General features: G+C 44.2%; 1 protein-coding gene across 2 annotated transcripts in view; it reads left to right on the top strand.

The window, feature by feature from the left end:
* The window catches only part of COL4A6 (collagen type IV alpha 6 chain), a 199,797-nt gene that overhangs the window by 155,231 nt on the left and 25,247 nt on the right, over positions 1 to 19,319 (top strand). For both annotated transcript variants that reach the window (XM_058196534.1, XM_058196536.1), the window contains exons 21-29: positions 734 to 891; positions 2,632 to 2,811; positions 3,275 to 3,458; positions 6,942 to 7,013; positions 7,710 to 7,817; positions 9,696 to 9,917; positions 11,602 to 11,763; positions 17,629 to 17,799; positions 19,108 to 19,251. In XM_058196534.1, coding sequence (XP_058052517.1) covers positions 734 to 891; positions 2,632 to 2,811; positions 3,275 to 3,458; positions 6,942 to 7,013; positions 7,710 to 7,817; positions 9,696 to 9,917; positions 11,602 to 11,763; positions 17,629 to 17,799; positions 19,108 to 19,251 — 1,401 coding nt within the window. The remainder of the gene's footprint in view (positions 1 to 733; positions 892 to 2,631; positions 2,812 to 3,274; positions 3,459 to 6,941; positions 7,014 to 7,709; positions 7,818 to 9,695; positions 9,918 to 11,601; positions 11,764 to 17,628; positions 17,800 to 19,107; positions 19,252 to 19,319) is intronic.

Raw genomic sequence — 19,319 nt, 5'->3', positions numbered from 1 at the left:
TGTAGAGTTTCATTTTCCAGAGGCCTTTCAGCCAAGTACCAACCAGTCCAGTCCCTTATTAGCTTTCCAGGATCTGCCAGTTACCTGGGCATTGTGTATCCATTCATTGAACCCATCAGCATGACAATGTATTCGCTCACTCTACAGAAGAAACTTGTTCTCCTATATTATCCTGATTCTATTTTTTGGGTTTTGTTGACACAAAAGACAGAGAGACAACTAAAATACAAATACTAAAGGTGAGATGTAAGATAGGAGAGATTTTGACCTTGTTTTTATTTTACCTCTTGGTTATTGGTCTCTGATAAATACTCAAGATAATTGAGCTGTACTTTTTTTTTTTCTTAAGAAGGTTGGGGCAAGAAAGGGGGAAAAATGTGGGAACTAGATTTGATTAAATACTTTTCAGGATAAAGGGATTGAATAAAACTTTGTAAAGAAACGGGCTATTATAAAATTTGAAGAGGGGAAAACATTGGATAAATGATACAACGAGGGGGTGAAATTTGAAATATGTTTAATTATGTACCTGACTGATACCTTGTTCAACAAAGATTTATATGTGGTTTGTTCTTTTTATAAAAAAACAACAAGTTTATGTTAAATAAAATACAAATACTAGGTTTGTACCTACAAACACTTATCGGTAGATTTAAAAAAAAAATAATAATCCTGATTTGAGCTCACATTTGTGGTGTGGCTCATGTCTGAAGTGAGCAATTGTTTTTCCCAGGGGATGGTGGTGATTGTGCCTGTGATGGAGGAATCACAAGAATTGGCTTGCCAGGAGAGGCAGGCAGTCCTGGTCAACCTGGCAGACAAGGTGATATTGGACCAAAAGGACCCTTGGGGGATCCAGGAGATGGTATACCAGGTCCCCCTGGACCACCAGTAAGTAAATAATGGATTTCTTTTGTCTGATAGGGAACAACGTCAGAAGAAATTAGAAAGGTTAGATAAGCTTAATTTAAAAAAAACTTTTTGTTTGGTGGGGAAAAAGAAATTCATCTTTAGAAGGCTGTTCATGTTGGGTGGCCATACATAGGAGATGTTCCTCTGTCTCCAAAGAGGATCAGGCCAGGGTAATATTTTCCTGGAGACTAATAGAGTACTCTTCATCGAGGTAAAAGAGGAATCGGTCTAGACCAGGGGTCTCCAACCGTGGTCCCTTTAAAACTTGTGGACTTCAACTCCCAGAGTTCCTCAGCCAGCTTTGCTGGCTGAGGGACTCTGGGAGTTGAAGTCCACAAGTCTTAAAGGGACCACGGTTGGAGACCCCTGGTCTAGAATCTCTATGTAGCCACAAGCAAAGTTAGTTGAGAAGATTCCTATACATAGGCATGAGTAGTAATAACTCAACTTAACTGGACCTTTATGTGTGGACCTGATCTTTCATGCTTGATATATGGACAGAATTTACAGTAGTTCATAATTTTATTATCTGATTCATATTGAACACCAAAATAAAAATACAGCGTGTCCAGGGCCAATCTGGTTCGAACAGTAATTCCTGAACCTCTCCCAGGTGCACCAGACTAGAAACATGACCAGATAAGCAAGTTCTACCTTATTCTAAGACCGCATTAACAGAATCTTCCAAATCTGAAAGTACAAATCTCCCACCTCTGGCCTATGGCTGTAATAAACTTACTTACTTACAAATCTCCCACCATCTTTTTTACAGCCTGAGGTATTTATTAGTGAGGTTCCTTTCTGAGACTCTTTCTCTGTCCATTATGGAGCTGCAGGCTATGTCCTCTCTTATCTGATCATTCCCTAGACCAGGGGTGTCAAACTCAATTTCATTGAGGGCAGCATCAGGGTTGTGTTTGACCTCGGGCGGGGCATGGGGAAGCAAGGGCATGGCCAGCTCGACATCACTCATGTCGGGGGCACCTCTGATGGTTAAAATGGGCTCCTGAGCTCCATTCTCAGCTTTGACAGCTTCCTGCAACCCTCTGCCAGCAAAAACGGAGCTCGGGAGAGCTACGTGCGGCCTCCCGAGCTCCATTTTGCTGGCAGAGGCACCGCAGGCTGGTGTCAAGGTTCCAGAAAAACCTCTTCTGCATAAAAAAACCTCAGAAGCCATTATTTTTCAGAGTTCTTTACTAGCATGAGGAAACTGGCACACGACGAGTGAAATTCCAAAACTGAATTTCCAGATTCTTTTCCCAGTTATATAAACCCCAAGAGTCCCACCCCCCTGACCCCTTTGATGGTCACATGGTCCCACGTTCTCCCAGTTCACTCGAATATCTTCTTGCCACTCTTCCTGCAGATGTGAACACCATCCGACCTTGACCGCTTGAAGAATGTTACCATACCCCTCAGCCCCCCTTCTTCCCCTCAGGGGAAAAATGTGGCAGCGTCTGGAACCCTAAAGTCTAGTATGGTTTCCAGGCCTGACAGCTGGTCCTTTGCTGTTTCCAGGGGGGCCCCATGGGCCAGATCTAAGCTCCCCACAGGCTGGATCTGGCCCCCAGGCCTTGAGTTTGATACCCCTGCCCTAGACAGTGTCTTTTATCCTCACTCCTCCTGCCATCTCCCAAGATCATTCTACGTACCATTTCACTCCCGTAGTTAGTGAGTACATCATCTGCTGTTGCTGAATTCTCTCTGTTTGTCTTCCAGGGCTTCCTAGGTCAATCTGGTCTTCCAGGCCTTAAAGGACAAAAAGGGGAACCATCTTCAGTCTCAGGCAGAGGACCTCGAGGAGATCCAGGGGATATTGGACTCAGGGGTCCTTCAGGGCAACCTGGAACTCCTGGTAGGGATGGCATTCAAGGTGTCCCAGGTCAACGTGGTCCTGCGGTATGTTTGTCCATCTTGGAGCCCCTTACCATAAAATACATGCCTGTGTCTCCCCTAACTAGCATCCAGAGATGTTGAGCTTTATCACTTCTAATTCTTAGCCAGTGTAGTCTTCCTGGCTATGGATTATGAGACCAGACTGCTTTCCTTTGATGATGTGGGTCACTATGTACAACTTGTCAAGTCCTTGACAAAAGAAGTTTCCTCAAAGATAACTACAGCATCAGGGATCTGCCATATTTTTGGATGGCTTGGAGACCGCATTAGATCTTTTTCCAGTTCAGACTCAACTCCAAGCCAGAGGTGCAGATTCACCTTCCTTAGAGGTGGGGCTTTATTAACCCTCAGAACCTTTGCTTCCAAACCAAGAGTATTTCTCTTGATGACTTTGCTAATCATCCTTCTTGATATGGGTATTTCTCCATCTGCATAGTCTTTTTTTTTTGTATCTCTGTGCATTTAGGGTGATGATGGATTTGGCTTCCCAGGGGACAAAGGTTTCCCTGGATTACCTGGCGTAAGGGGGAAGCCTGGTGACATTGGCCTACCTGGCATTGGTTTTCCGGGGCCAAATGGACGTTTTGGACCTACAGGTGATCCAGGGATCAGTGGCATTCCAGGACAACCTGGACCTCCAGGGCCACCAGGTAAGTTATGTGGGGATTAATCTGATTTTGGATTGATCACCACAGCCAGGATAGTGGATCATTCAGATTGTTAGATGTGGACTTGGAGATCCAATTTCAGGTCCCCACTTGAACCTGAGAGTTAAAGGAAGCCTTTGGGCCTCTCAGTCTCAGCCCAGTCTATTTCACAGGACTATTGTGGGGATAAACTTAGGGAAGACATCCCAGCCCTAAATAAGCCACTCAAGCTGCCTGAGAAGATCTAATTTCATTTAGATCCTCTTCTCACAGAGCTTGACGTGATTTTGCAGACAAAGAATGAGCTTAGGGGCTAAGCTTTCCTAAAACAAATTAATTGGATAGTGATGATGATGGTGATGATGATGACGATGACAACAACATAAGCTTTGCCCTGTGGGATTGGTCTTCCCATTCTGCTTGGGATCAACCTTGCCTTGACCCAGAAGACTAAGACCAACACATACATTTATTTATTTATTTATTTATTTATTTATTTATTTATTTATTTATTTATTTATTTATTTATTCACATTTTTATACCGCCCTTCTCCGAAGACTCAGGGCGGTGTACAGCAAGTAAAACTACAATAATTGCTGATTCTTTTTTTTCCCCTCAATAATTGTAACAAAGGCAGCATGGCTGTTCTTCTACCGTGGGTTTAAGTTAATTTAATTTTGTACATCTATATATGAATTGGGTCTTTCATCCAGGGAGGTGCTCCATCTTGCAGGTTTTAGTGATAAGCCTGCTAAAGGCACAGGGGAGCCCAGGTTTTTATGTTGCCCCTGCCCGTTGTCCGCCTTGTCTCTCAATGTGATGCAGACTTGTCTTCTAATGGCTTTAGAACTTCTAGCTCTTATGACGACTATCTGGGTGGATTAACCCTGCGTATCGTACCTGTGAATCTCGGCGGCTTGGGATGCAAAACCAGCCCTCTCGTGGGTTATCCTTTCTTTCTCTGCTCCCCCTTTCCCGTCTGCTTTGTTTTAACCTGTGCTCCTTTGCTTAACTGGTATAGGTGATTGCTGCTGCGGTGAGGAGGTTGGTAATGGAGACTTAGACGCTCAGGGAGGTGAGAGCGAGGGTCTGGGAGTTCAAAAGGAATGGGTGCACCCTCTTCCTTCCTGTTATGGCACAAGGCGCTCTCCCCACACCCAGACACACCCAGAAGCATGTCACTCGACAATGTGGAGGGGGAGATGGTGGACAAGGTCATCTGTGGCAAGGGGCACCATCCATGTAGGGGGAGCTTGCTTACCAGTGCTTTTCTCCTCCCCCTGCCCCATTTCAAAGTTGTGCCCTGCCATGCTCGCCATCTGCTTCCTTCTGGCTGTGTGTTCTTGTCCCTTGCTTATTGCATGAAGCTGGTCAATGACTTTGGAAGACACGAGTGCTTGGCCCCTGAACAATTGATACTGGGGCAGCCAAGGGGACCCCACCACCACCACCGCCACTGCCCTATTCCTTGGATTGAGACGTTTATCATTCAGCAAAGGATTGGATTGACGTTCACTTATGCATTCACTGGATTGGTGCTCATTTGGGGGGGGGGAATGTTCTGGTGGTTGCTGTTACAGGGGAGCTTAATAAGGCAAGGAGGGGAGGGTAATTTGAAGGAGGGAGGGAAAAACCTTAGAAAGCCCCACTGCTGCTTTCCTTTTGATTTTATATCAGTAAATAAAGTGTTTTGCAAATCCTAAGACAGGTGGAGAAAACAGGAGCCACAAGGGGACAATTGAATTTCCTTAGGAATGGCCAGATGAGGCCTCAGGGATTCCGGGGGAAGTTAAATGTGCTGTTTTCTGCCATGGAAAGACTCTAAGCTCAGCTCCTTCTTAACGCCGCCCTCCAGCCCTGCTGGAGATTCCACCACAAGATACAGGGACATCTCTTAGTCATGACCGATGCTTAGTCCTTTGTATTAGGTGCTCCTTGCCTCAATCTTTCCTGGCCAGTCTTTATGTTAGCTAATGGTACTTTGCCACTGCTAGTTTAATCACTCTCTGTCAGTCTAGCTGCTTACTCACAAATGCCCTCATAGCAGGGGTGAAATGCTCCCGGTTCGGACCGGATCAGCCAATCCGGTAGCAATGGCGGCAGGTGGTTCGGAGAACTAGTAGCAAAAATCCCTGGGCTCCCCCATGCCCAGCTGAGCCATGTGATCGAAAGAGCATTATTCTTTTTTTTGACGTTTAAAAGCATTTTTTTAACAACCTCTTCAGCTCTGAGGATCCCAGCTGATATGTCTGATCGTCAGAGGCTTTTTTTTTTTTTAATGTTTAAAAGCATTTTTTAAAAGGTAAAATAGCTGAAGCCTGCTAGGCAAAAAATGGGGGGGTTGTTTGAGGGGGGAGAGAGAGAGAAAGGGAGGGAGGGAGGGAGGGAGGGAGGGAGGGAGGGAGGAAAAAGGAGAGGAAGGAAGTACTGCAAACCTGGCACTAGACAGAGGGCTGGAAGGGACCTAGAGGTCATCTAGTCCAACCCTCCTCCAGCAGGACATTGTTAGTGAGTTTCTGTCCTTTGATCCCCCAGTCACATGATCCACCACCACCAAGCCACACCCACAGAACCAGTAGGAAAGAAATTAAATTTCACCACTACCTCATAGCTACTATGAAAATTTAGGATGAGCCAACCAGAAGCTATCACTGCTCTGGTGCTAAAATAGCATGGCTGGATTTTATTTCATGGAGTGGCCAACCAGATGCCTCTGGAATGCTCACAAGCTCCCTCCAATGTTCTACCGCAAGTCGTATTTGAAGGCATGCCTGTCCTCTACCTAGAAGTAAGCTGGAGTCTTCAGACACCTCATTGTCTACCATCAATCAATCCCCCTTGGAAGTCAATTTTTTGGCATTCTGTCCAAAGGGAGTACCAGAATCTGCCTCCAACCACGATTTCAAAATCGTGACGATCCTACAGTGGAAGGCTGGATTTTCTCAGCAACCCAGCCACCACATTCTGGACCTGTTGTAACTTACAGGTCACCTCCAAAAACTGCACTACATTGCAATCACCAGCTGTGATCAGCCATCCATCATCCTTTTTTTTTTTTTCCCTAGCAGGATAAACATTTTGCTAGCTGCAAAAGTGCCTTAAGTCCAGACGTGAAAATCTTAGGACACTATAATAGGTTTGCCACTATGGGGGCCAAAGAGAAGCAAAAAAATTGGGAATTGGAGGTTGATGGCATCCTGCCTAGGGAAAAGCCGGCTGCACTGCAGATAACCGCAAAGAAGATCAGCTCTGTTTCTTGTCAGTGGCCCAGAATCACAGGGGTGCAGCATCATTCATCACCTACCCCAAAATTCCACATGGAATTGTCCCTAAGTGACAGAACAGGATTTGAGCACTTTATTTTCTGGTTGATCATGAGGTGTTGGCATTGCCCCTGTTTCTAGGGAACCTGGAAAAAAGTTCTTACAAGTTTTGTTTAACCAAAAAAACAAAGAACAAAGTTTTAACACATTTTCTGTCTTTAGGAGAAAGTGTACCCTGCATAATCCCTGGACTCATTGGTCCACCTGGACTTCCGGGACCTTCTGGGTTTCCAGGTAGGTGGCTTTGGGCTTTAACTCAAGCTCCTTTTAGCAGTCAGAAGAGATGATGAAAACTCTTCAATTGCACAACATATAGACAGACTTAATCATAGTTTCAATTGGGAAAATGTGACTATCCTAAACCAAGCCAAGTCCAAAAATCCTAGGACCTGGCATTCTAGAAGCCTGACTCTTTGACAAATCAGCCATCAACAGACACATAGACATTAACAACATCTATAGACTATGCAAAAGAGATAGTCAACAGGCCACAAAGGGCAAAAAAAGACCCAAGCATCTCTACACTAGCAATCACTACCCAGATGGATTAATCCAAGGTTTACCTACAATACCCCAATCAAGAAACTGTCAAAGAAGCCAGCAGCAAACAGCCCAACCAAAGAACCTCTTAAGACTGCCCCCCACCAACACTGACAGGCAAGCCACTAAAATATAAACTTACAGCAAATTGTACTCCTTGCTAGTACTCATGAAGTTACCTAGTTGGGTAATGAAACGTCTACAAGAAAATAACCAAGCTCAGAGCGCACCAAGAACCCTCATTTAATCTCAGCTAAATTGACTTTACTCATTGGAGTGCTTCAGTGCAAAACACATTTAGGGGCGTCGTAGCATTGTTACAGGTTTTCTAGGGAGCTAATAGGACACATGTTTGTTTCTTCCCAAACTGATTTTCTCCTCTATCTTCAGGTTCCAAGGGTAGCAAAGGATTTCCTGGTTTTCCAGGGCAGCCAGGTTTAAATGGCTTAAAAGGAGAACCGGGCATACCCGGGTTGGCTCGATTCCCAGGAATGCCAGGTAAGGCAAAAATCCAGAAGTCATTGGCCACACACTTCACAATATTGCCAAAACTCTTACATGGAAAGATCCATGAAATCACCAGGAATCAACTGAAATTCCTAACCTTTTAAAAAGTAACTACGGATTGTCCTCAATTTACAACAGTCCAACCGTTTAATACCATTCAAAGTTACAACATCACTGAAAAATATGATTTATGGCTGTTTTCACACTTACGACTGTTGCAGTGTCCCCATGGTCATGTGATCAAATTTCAGACACTTGGCAACTGGTTCATATTTATGACAGTTGCAGTATTGTGATCACCTTTGATAAGCAGAGTCAAAGGAAAAACCAGATTCATTTAAAAACTGTGTTACTAATTTAACAACTGTAGTGATTCCCTTAACAATTGTGGCAAAAAAGGTCATAAAATGGAGCAAAATTCACTTAAGCAAATGTCTTGCTCAGCAACAAAAATTGGGGGCACAATTTGTAAGTCAAGGACTGCCTCTACTTTATCAATGGACCTGAATCATTTGGCATTCCCATCAGGCAGTTCAGAGAACGAAACACAGAAATGGATGAGCAAGATCCGCATGTTTTCCCTTAATGGATATCCCTTATGATTGACAATTGGAAACACAGCAGGATATCAGAGACTGAATTGCTTCTATTCAGTGTTTCCATCAGCAGCTTTGCCTTTTTGGGTAGCATCCATTCCATCTTGTCCCTTGACGCTCATTCGCCATAGACTGTAATGGTATGTGAGAATGACCTTGGGAGACAGGAGGAAGAGTTGCAGAGTAAGCCATGGTTAGATAAGAGGCAGCTTATCCTGAAGAAAGAATGGGGGCCTAGCAAACATCTCAGAAGAGACCCTCCCTAGTTTCCTGGAATGTAAAAGTGAAGGGAGAGATGTAGTTTGCAAGACTTTCTTAATGAACCCTACCTTAAAGATAGAGCTAATATTCCTGATGGACATAACTGGCAGGGGAAACATTGACGGGAGCCAATCTGAGTTGGTCACTGGGACAAAAGATTTATTCTTCCAAGCTTTCAGGCTTTGTGCTGGACTGAGTGCACATATTCTGAGTTCCCTAGTGATGGGCTCCAGCATGAGCTTGAAAGCTTGGATGAATAAACCTTGGGTTCCAGTGATTGGCTCAGATTGGATCCTGTAACATTATCCTGGGACATTAGTATTTACCTTTATTCGTGGAAACCTTGACCTTGACCTTAATATTCCTGGGTCTGCTTCTTCTCTGGACGACTTCACAAAACTAACAGAGTTGGTTAGCTCTGTTAGCTTGGTGTCCACTACATTGCTTTTGCAGGGCTTCTAAGGACTTCTTTAATGCCTTGGCAAACCGTGGTGCCTCCACATGCCCGTGGGCATTTATTTTGGGGTACAGACATAACGATGGTTCGCTAGCATAACTGCAACATCACCTATCAAGTGTACATGGAACGAAGTTCGCTCTCCTTATGAACATCATCTGAGTTTATTGCAGTCCAGGTTTTGCTGGAATTCATAACCACCCTGGATCCACTTGGATCCAGTGTATAATTTTATGAGCAGATGATGAGATGCATCAGCTGTTACTGCAAATGTTGTCAGGTGAAAAGAATCAGGATTAAATATTAAATTCCAGATAAGCTGATTTGTTGCTTATGCTTATACACAAGAATCTAGTCAATTAATGGTCAGCACTAAAGAGTTAATGGGATTCAAGAGAGGCCGAACTTAGACTGTTTGTAGCTATGTAGAGATTCTAGGCTGGTTCCTTTCCTGTCTCCACCTCCAGCTCTGCCTTCTCTTCTCATACACCTTCTCCCCCTAAAGCAACTCTTCTGTGTTGCTTTAAAATTAATCATGCCTTCTTTTCTTGAAAGGGTTTCCTGGCCCTCGTGGAGATCCTGGTTCAAAAGGACGACAAGGAGTTGATGGGGCAGATGGGCTGCCGGGTCCGGAAGGCTGTCCCGGTTTGGTTGGCCCAAATGGATCCCCTGGTGATGTGTTTGGGGCTGAACCAGGGCCCCAAGGAGAACCTGGGTTACCTGGCTTACCAGGAGATAACGGCTTTCCTGGAGATTTTGGCTTTCCTGGAACACCAGGTAAGGTCTAAGCATCTTTTGTTTGGTTTTAAAATGCCAAGTGAAAAGTTACTGAAGTTCTACAAGTCTGCTCATGGTTCCTTTTTGGATGGGAAACCCTCCCATGTATGGGAGTTTGAGTTCAAAGAGGGAAGGTAGAGAGATTTAAATGGGCTAAATGGGTAAAGAAGTCTACTGAAAACTGTCTTTCTGGAACAATCCAAAGTGGTCTCATTTCTTATTACAGAAAAATCAACCTAATTTACAAGTCACAGTGAGTGGCTTCACATATCCCAAAAAAGATAAAAATCACAAGTCCAAAATCATTTCTTGCTGGTAAAATGTTGGGATAGAAGTTGCCATTTTTTGCAGTTCCTGAATGTTCTTCTTTCCCCCAAAAATGAATATTTAAGGGAAACATGAGCAAACAAAACCAGCCAGCTATTGTCATAGCTATGCTAACTTGTTTGACTTATACTTTCCAGGGGGAAAAAAGCAAGCACTGTCTCACTTCATTTCAAAGGCAATATAAACAATTTATCATGTACGGTATTTATTTAATTACCTACATTTATAGCCATAAGGTTACAGATATTTTCTGGGGACAAGCTAATTCAATGGAAAGGAGAGCTGACATCGGTTTACAAAAGAAAACCAGTTCCTCACCCTTCTACTTAATGAGATAAGATTATAATGAAATTGCATTCTGTCTTTAAATTAATGTCCTCTTAACCTTGATATGGAGCCTAATAATCAGGAGTTGTGTTCAGATGAAATCATACCTCTCATTGTCATGAATTACTTCTGGTTTGAAATAATTACATATTGCAAGATCCAGTCTGGGATCTCTGACCTCTGGTCGCTGGGACCAGAGGTTTAGTCTTCCAAGCTTTTAGATTCATGTTAGAGCCCATCTTCAGGGAATTTCACTCTACTAGAATATGTGTTTTGGACTATTCTATGAGTCATATGTATGTGGTACACACACGCACACCTGTAGCTACACATTTAACATAAGGATACACAGCTATTTCCACAGTGAAAACCACTATTGGCCACTGAGTATCAAATCAGGATCTCACTCAACCCGATGGGGCGGGAAAAAAACCTGCCTTGACTTTAGATTCATTTACATTTAAATATTTAATTATATTTAAATATCATAAGTAGGATTTCTCTCCAGCTGGGTATACAGTAAGCGCTATCTTGCATCACCTTTAAAACTGCACCGATCTTTGCTTTTTGAGGCTTCCGGAGGTTGGAAATGTCAAAAAGCCAAGGACCTCAGGTTTGCCACATCAGATTCACTAGGGGTGACATGTGAGGGGCTCTCACAGAGAAGAGGGGGTCAACCTAGTCTCCAAACACCTGAGGGCAGAACAAGACGTAATGGATGGAAACTAATCAAGGAGAAAAGCAACCTAGAATGAAGGAGACCCAACAGTGAGGAACAGTTAATAAAATGGAATGGCTCACCTCCAGAAATTGTAATGTTCCATTACTGGAGCTTTTTAAGAAAACACTGGACAGGCATTTTTCCAGAATGACATAGGGTCTCCTGCTTTAGCAGGAGGGCTAGAAGACCCCTCCAAGGTCCTTTCCAACTCTGTCATTCTGTAATGATGCCCAAATCAGTCCCATTAGTTTTGTTGAGCACTCATGTAAGGGGGAAAAAAATGGGACTTAGACCTTCTTTGTTTTTTAGGTTTGGATGGGAAGCCTGGCCTGTCAGGTAGAAAAGGAGGACGTGGGGAGCCGGGTCTTCCAGGCTTTGATGGACTTCAAGGACCACCAGGACCAGGAGGTCCCTTTGGCATCAAAGGAAAACCAGGTCCGGCGGGAACAATCGGCCTTCCAGGATCACAAGGTATGGATTGTTTCACCCTGGATGAAGATGTGTGGCCTTCAGACACGCCCTCCGCAGAGCTTTCCTGCAGGTTGCCCACTTGAGACATATCCTTGAGCTTGATAGCCCTTTAGTGTTCAGGTGTTCAGGATTTTTAACTTAGTCAGGAGATTCCAGAAATCTGGAGATGAGACAAAGCAGGTGCCGAAACTCTCAGCCAAATACACTGAACTGGCATTGGATACAGGTAGTTCAGGGGTGAAATTAAAAATTTTCCCCTACCGGTTCTGTGGGTGTGGCTTGTTGGGGGGAAGGTCATGTGACTGGGTGGGCGTGGCCAACTTGACATCACTCACATTGAGGAGCTCCTCACCGGCCCCTCCCCTCCCAACCACTCCTTGTCGCGAATGGCAGGAAAATGGGGAGGGGAACATTCCTGCCTACCATCCTTCCCTCAGTCTGTGCTGAGATTGAGGAATGGATGACAGGCAGGAAAATCCCCTTCCCCATTTTCCTGCCTTTCACGAAAATGGCTCCATTCCATCTGCTCCCCCCCTCCCCCTCCCTCTTGGACAGGCTGCAGCAGCTCCGTTGTGAATGGAGGGAGAAAAGTTAGCATTCTCTCTGCTGCATTTAACATTGAATTCTGTAACAGAGAGAATGCTAACTTTTCTCCCTCCATTCAGAACAGAGCTGCTGCTCTTTTTATGGTTTCCCTCCTGGGCCCCTCCCTCCTGGGGACTACCTTAAAGGGACAGCAGCTGCAGCAGCTCCATTGTGAATGGAGGGGAGAAAGTTAGCATTCTCTCTGCTGCATTTAACACTGAATTCTGTGGAATATCGAGTGGCTGGAAGACGAGAGCAGCGATCAGCCGGGCGTGGGTGGGGACAAGGAGGGGTAATTACTACCAGTTCGGCGAAATGATGCCCATAATCCCTAGCGGTTCGCCCAAACCGGTCCGAATCGGTAGGATTTCACCCCTAAGGTAGTCCTCGAATTATGACCATTGTTGAACCTGGAATCATAGCAGTAGTTAAGCAGGTCAGTTACATGATAGCACCCGATTGTACAACATTTTTTGTAGCGGTCATTAAGGGAACACTACAGTCATTAAACAAATCAATTTTTTTTTTGCTGGAACCAGGAAAAAAGGTCGGAAACCCACAAAAACCCACTGAAAACTGCAGGCACGTGACCCCAGGACCAGTGCATTGGCTCGCATTTATGCAGACAGCCATAAACTAGTTGCTAGGTGCCCAAAATGTGATCACATAACTATGGAGGTTGATCACATGACCACAGGAAGGAGTTATGACTTTGCAGAACTTCAAAGTCAAGTCATAAGTACCTTTTTTAGAGTCTGTTGTAATTTTGAACAGTCACTAAGCAACTAATCATTAAACGAGGACTACCTGTATAGTTTCACTGAAAAGAATGTGGGGGCGGGGTGGCTGGTGCATTGCAAAGGATTACATTCATGTCCAAGAATGTTTCTGGGCACCATTTAGACACGCTCAGCCCAACCCACCTCACAGAGGAAAGTAGAAGAAAGAAGGAATGTTAGAATATGTTTGCCGCCTTGAATTATTTATAAAAAAAAATAAAGGCAGGATAAAAAAAATATTTAAAAAATACTGTCCAGTCTGCCTCAAATAGATAAGTCATTGTACCAACAATTTAACTGAAGATTATAGAACTGTCTAAAATGAGCCTTTTCATTTCATGATCATATCATTCACGACTAACTTTCATGATCCATATTCATTGATTAATTTCAGGAAATCACCATACCATGGAAGATTTGCACCCCATCCATTTATTCTCATTCATATTCTTCACTGCCATCCTGTGATCTTCCTGAGCAACCAGAAACAGGTCCCAAAGGTGCTTCTTGCAACTGGACCTATTCTTTCCCTTGAAAATGTTTTGCTTCTCATCCAAGAAGCTTCTTTAGTTCAGTTCTGATTCTTGGATGAGAAGAGAAATCTTCAAGAACAAAGGAAGTCCAGTTGCCTCTTGAAAAACTACCTTTGGGACAGGGGTGAAATCTAAAAAATTTCCCTACCGGTTCTGTGGGGGTGGCTTAATTGGTGGGCGTGGCTTGGTGGTCAGGTGACTGAGTGGGCATGGCCAATAATAATAAATAATAAAAATAATAAAGTATACAAAACTTAGGAGCGTACCGGTCTACCTTCTTTAAAAATAGAGGCACCGGTCTACTAATAGCCTTTTTTTGGGAGGCACTGGTCTACCTTCTTTAAAAATAGAGGCACTGGCCTACTAGCCGCCTACAGCGCTGATCAGCGGTAGTGCAGCCCTTTGAAGCACCACGACAGTCATTTGAGGCCATTTGCAGCTATATCACCACCGAGAGCTTCAGGGACAGAGAAGAGGAACAGCGAGGCGTGGGCGGTGGGAGTGGGCAGGGATTTTTGCTACCGGTTCTCTGAACTACCCGCCTCCATCGCTACTGGATCGCGCGATCCGGTCTGAACCAGGAGCATTTCATCCCTGCTTTGGGACAATCATGACCTGGATGATGGAGAATCTCTACAGACAACCAGAAAACAGGTTTTCTTAATTTCTCAACAGCCTCTTGGGTGTATTACAGTTGTGATAGCCACAAGTTCCTGTAGATGAAACTGCTTGGAGTTTAATAAATGACACCACCATAAACCATTCTATTGTCAAACAAGAATAAATACAGTTCAAGTGCAGTGCTTAGCTCTATGCCAAGCATAATTCCCAACCATTCTTGTTCTGCAACAGAAATTACCTTGCAAATCCCTACATCAGTGATTCTAAACTTAACTCAATTTAGGCACTGAATTTAATAATCGGTGTATTTTTACCAGCAGTAACTGCTGGGCTGTCCTCAGTTTCCCTTGTTACAGCAAATGTCCTTCCATCACCATCCAGATCATTTTAATGAAGGTGCCAGGAATTGGTTTACTTCTGCTTGCATTATACAATCTATACACTGACTTGTGATGCTTCCACTTGTCCATGCATGGATTTTTCACCAAGAGGAGAATCCATCTATTATCCACATCCTGGATAACTGAGCTGCCAGTTAAGGTGGTGGTAGGTGGTCTTCTCTGGCCTTGATGCCACAGCAGAAACAGTTCCTTGAAATAAAACTATGAAGTCCTGGGATGGCACAGAAAGAAAACAAAATCTGGAGGAATAAAAAATTTTCAGAGGAAATTCTGGAGAAAAACTATATTTCCCTAAACATCTATAGAGATTCTTAGTCATTCTGGTCATGGTTGTCCCAAAGATGCTTTTTTCAAGGGGCAACTGGACTTTCTGTTTTTTCTTTGAAGACGTTTCACTTCCCATTCAAGAAGCTTCTTCAGCTCTGTCTGGATGGTGGTCTCAGTGACTCTCTAAAAGAAGGCAAATGACCAGCTGTCTACAAGGAGTATAAATCCTTTCATTTCCCACCATCCGGTCAGAGCTGAAGACGCTTCTCATTCAAGAAACGACTTCAAAGAAAAACAAGACAGTTCAGTTGCCTCTTGAAAAACCACCTTTGCGACAATCTTTCCCTTACTCAAATGTTTCTACCACCAGCAGCTGCAGCCCAGTTTTCACATTCCTGTCTGCTGTCTCCATCCACCCAACCCCATCGATACATTTGATCTAAGCTGTGTTGAGAAAGAGCCCAGTTGTCTTTTTCAAAAGGCAACTGGGGTTTCTTTATTTTTCCTTCAAGACGTTTTGCTTCTCATCCGAGCTTCTTCAGTTCTGAAGAAGCTCCTTGGATGAAAAGTGAAATGTCTTCAAGCAAAAATAAAGAAAGTCCAGTTGCCTTCTGAAAACTCACCTTTGGGACAATCGTGATCTGGATCAGGGGTCTCCAACGTTGGCAACTTTAAGACTTGTGGACTTCAAGTCCCAGATTCCCTCAACCAGCAAAGCTGGCTGAGGAATTCTGGGAGTTGAAGTCCACAAGTCTTAAAGTTGCCATGGTTGGAGACCCCTGATCTGGATGACTGAGTATCTCCACAGAGAAAGAGCTCAGTTATTTTCCAAGTCATTAACTTCATTCTCGGCCTTGTGCTTTCTTCCTGGTTCACATGTTTTTGTCTGTTTTTCCTCACCATGTTTCTGTTCCATTTGCCATCATCTCTCCATTTCTGATGTCACACTGTTTTGGTTTTGGGGGTTCTCCACATAGGCTGCCAAGGTGAGAGCAAAAGCTTTGTAGCGTAAAAACTCTCGGACTAACAGCTGCCTAGCCTATTTTGCTACAAAATGTGCGCTGACTGTGATACCCCTTATTTCAATCCTGCAAAGAATTGTGGCCTTCATCTTTTCGGAAAAGGATTTGTACGTAAGGGGGTGCTGCACATGGACTTCTCATCCTGGAGAAGGTCTATCTGTGTGACCACTGAATCTGGAGAAGGTCCACCTGTCTGGACACTAAGAGTCAACGCCAACTCAATTGCAAAGAATCAATCAGCCAACACGGACTTCCACTGAATTTTAAATCGTTGGTTTTTTCCATCTGCAGATATTTTATATTTTTCCTGAAAAAGAACCTGGGGCTTTTAAGTCAGGGTCCCCAGCCCCTGGGCTGCGGCCCACTATCAGGCCACAGCTTGTTTGGAACCGGGCCATGGAAGTTGTGGCCAATTGCATGCATGGAACCATACCTTCTCCTCCTCCCACCTCCCCCAGTCCACAAAACCAGAAAGTTTGGGGAAAGCTGTTTTAAGTGATGTTTTAGTCCAGGGGTCTCCAACCTTGGTCCCTTTAAGACTTGTGGACTTCAACTCCCAGAGTTCCTCAGCCAGCTTTGCTGAGGTACTCTGGGAGTTGAAGTCCACAAGTCTTTAAAGGGACCAAGGTTGAGACCCCTGTTTTAGTCAATAATGCACAAAGCTTGTTAGGTTTTTGTTTTTTTTAGTCTCCCAGCATTACCTTTTTTTTGTTGCTGCCTGTCTAAACAAAAAAATCGTCTGGACCTTTAGGACTCAACCTGATGAATTCAGAAGCTAAAATCCACCCTACTGGGCTGGTTTTATCAGCTTATGAAGTTATTTCTAGCATTGTCAGCACAGTTTTGTAGATCATTGTTTAGATTCTGCCTCAGTCATGCTTCAGCTTTTAAATTTAATTTTAAAAAGTAAAGGCTAAGTGAAATTGAGCTTGACTTCTGGTGACTGGATAGATATACTGATGATAATTTTACTGGCAACAGCATCGGTGTGAATTGCCGAAGCTTTCTCCTGGAAGATGTACAATTTTGCAGTCCAGGCTACAGCCCTATCCATTGGTGTCCCACTAACCAATCCAACTCTGCTTAGCTTTGTCAAGATCAGATACAGACAGTTTACTGCTGCAATTAGTGTGACTTCCTCGAGTCAAGCACAATTTGTGATTTCATCCATGTACAAGTGACTATTTCCCTTTAACATTAATAGGTTTTCTCCACTGGAATCCAGCCCAGCCCAGCAAAGACTGGGGAAAACTTTTTGGTGCGATTTGGAATGACAATAGCAAGTGGAATGTGACATGACAAGAGATTTTTGGTCCCCATTGGTAACCTTCATGAGTCACGTATTTCCCAAATGGTAACTGATAAGGCCTAAATTATCCCAACCATAAGGGGTTTCACTGTTGGCAGTTGTCCGTTGGTACAGGCAGTAGCTTTCCTAGAGCTTTTAATCATTAGGCAACTAATACTTTTTTTTTACATTTCTAACCTTGTGTGCTTTAGAAAGGCTGCATGATTATTATTTTTTTGGCCGCAGTTCAGTTAGCTGTATACAAATAAAATGCTTTAGTGTTAACTTCTTGAAAGATGGCACAGGGATGGTAGAAATGACGTCTTTGGAAGAACGTCGTGGTGATGGTTTGGGTTTTGAACCATTCAGGACTTCCTGGAACAAAAGGACCAAGAGGAGACGCTGGTTCACCAGGTCCCGCCGGCATGAAAGGTTTCCCAGGTCTCGATGGCCTGCCAGGACGGCCCGGAGAACAAGGATTGCCTGGACCTCCAGGTCTCTGGGGCCCAGAAGGAACTTCAGGTTTTCCAGGCTCAAAAGGTAATTGTTTTGGAATGTATAGCTCTGGGCTTCCATGAGAATTGTTGCTTTGTTGAAACTTCCAGGTTTGCTCTGAAGGGACCTGTGAGTTGGAAGACTGGGATCAGAAGAGGATTGCAGGTAGTCTTTGACTTACGACCAGAACTGAGCCTCAAATTTATGTTACTGAGATATTGGTTAAGTGAGTTTTGCTCCATTTTATTATCTTTCTTTCCGCAGTGGGGAATGACTGCAATTTGCTAAATTAGTAAGAAGGTTGTTAAGTGAATCTGGTTCCCCCATTGACTTTGCTTGTCAGAAGATGAACACGTGACCCTGGAATGCTGCAACCGTCATAAATATGAGTCCAAGCATCTGAATTTTGATCCTGGGACCATGGGGATGCTGCAACGGTCGTAAGTGTGAAAAAGGGTCATAAGTCACTTTTGCAGTATGCTTGTAATTTTGAATACAGGTAGGGCCTCGACTTACAACACTTAATTTAGTGACTGTTCAAAACTATAATCATTGAAAAAAGTGACTTATGACCGTTTTTCACACTTACGACTGTTGCAGCATCCCCATGGTCATGTGGCAACCGACTCACATTTATGATGGTTGGAGTGTTCCAAGGTCACGTGATCCCCTTTTGTGACCTTCTGACAAGCAAAGTCAATGGGGGAAGCCAGATTCACTTAACAACTGTGTTACTAACGTGACAACTGCCAGTGATTCACTTAACAACTGTGGCAAGAAAGGTCATAAAAGGAAGCAAAACTCACTTAACAAACGTCGCATTTAACAACAGAAATTTTAGGGCCCATCGTGGTCATACGTTGAGGACTAACTGTCGTTGCTATAAATGGTTGTAAGTTGGGGGCCACCTGTTCCAGCTTTTTTTCCTTTTAAAGCATTTCTAATCGCGGTGGCTCAGGGGCTAGGACGTTGAGCTTGTCGATCGAAAGGTCGGCAGCTCAACGGTTCGAATCCCTAGTGCTGCCGTGTAACGGGGTGAGCTCCCGTTAGTTGTCCCAGCTTCTGCCAACCTAGCAGTTTCGAAAGCACGTAAAAATGCAAGTAGAAAAAATAGGGACCACCTTTGGTGGGAAGGGAACAGTGTTCCGTGCGCCTTTGGCGTTGAGTCATGCCGGCCACATGACCACGGAGACGTCTTCGGACAGCGCTGGCTCTTCGGAGATGAGCACCGCCCCCTAGAGTCGGCAACGTAGCACGTATGTGTGAGGGGAACCTTTACCTTTATCTTAATCCTTCTTTCCCGAAATTTTCAGTGCACTTTGCATAGAATAATGCTTGGTTGTTCCAAACTAGGTGAAAAGGGCTCAGTGGGCATGGTCGGTTTTCCTGGGATGCCGGGGCCACCTGGGGTCCCTGGCTTGGATGGCCTGAAAGGAACTTCTGGTGCACCAGGAAGAAATGGAAACCCTGGATTTTCTGGCTTGCCTGGCCTCAAAGGTGAGTCCAGAAATTTTGCACGAAGCACAGCATATGACCAACCCAACCCAAAAGGTTTTGTGTGCCAA

Source organism: Ahaetulla prasina, chromosome 11, assembly GCF_028640845.1.
Source record: "Ahaetulla prasina isolate Xishuangbanna chromosome 11, ASM2864084v1, whole genome shotgun sequence".
In the NCBI taxonomy this organism is placed as follows: Eukaryota; Metazoa; Chordata; class Lepidosauria; order Squamata; family Colubridae; genus Ahaetulla; species Ahaetulla prasina.
Note: the sequence above shows the minus strand (reverse complement) of the source record. Positions and strands in the feature narration are given on the sequence as shown.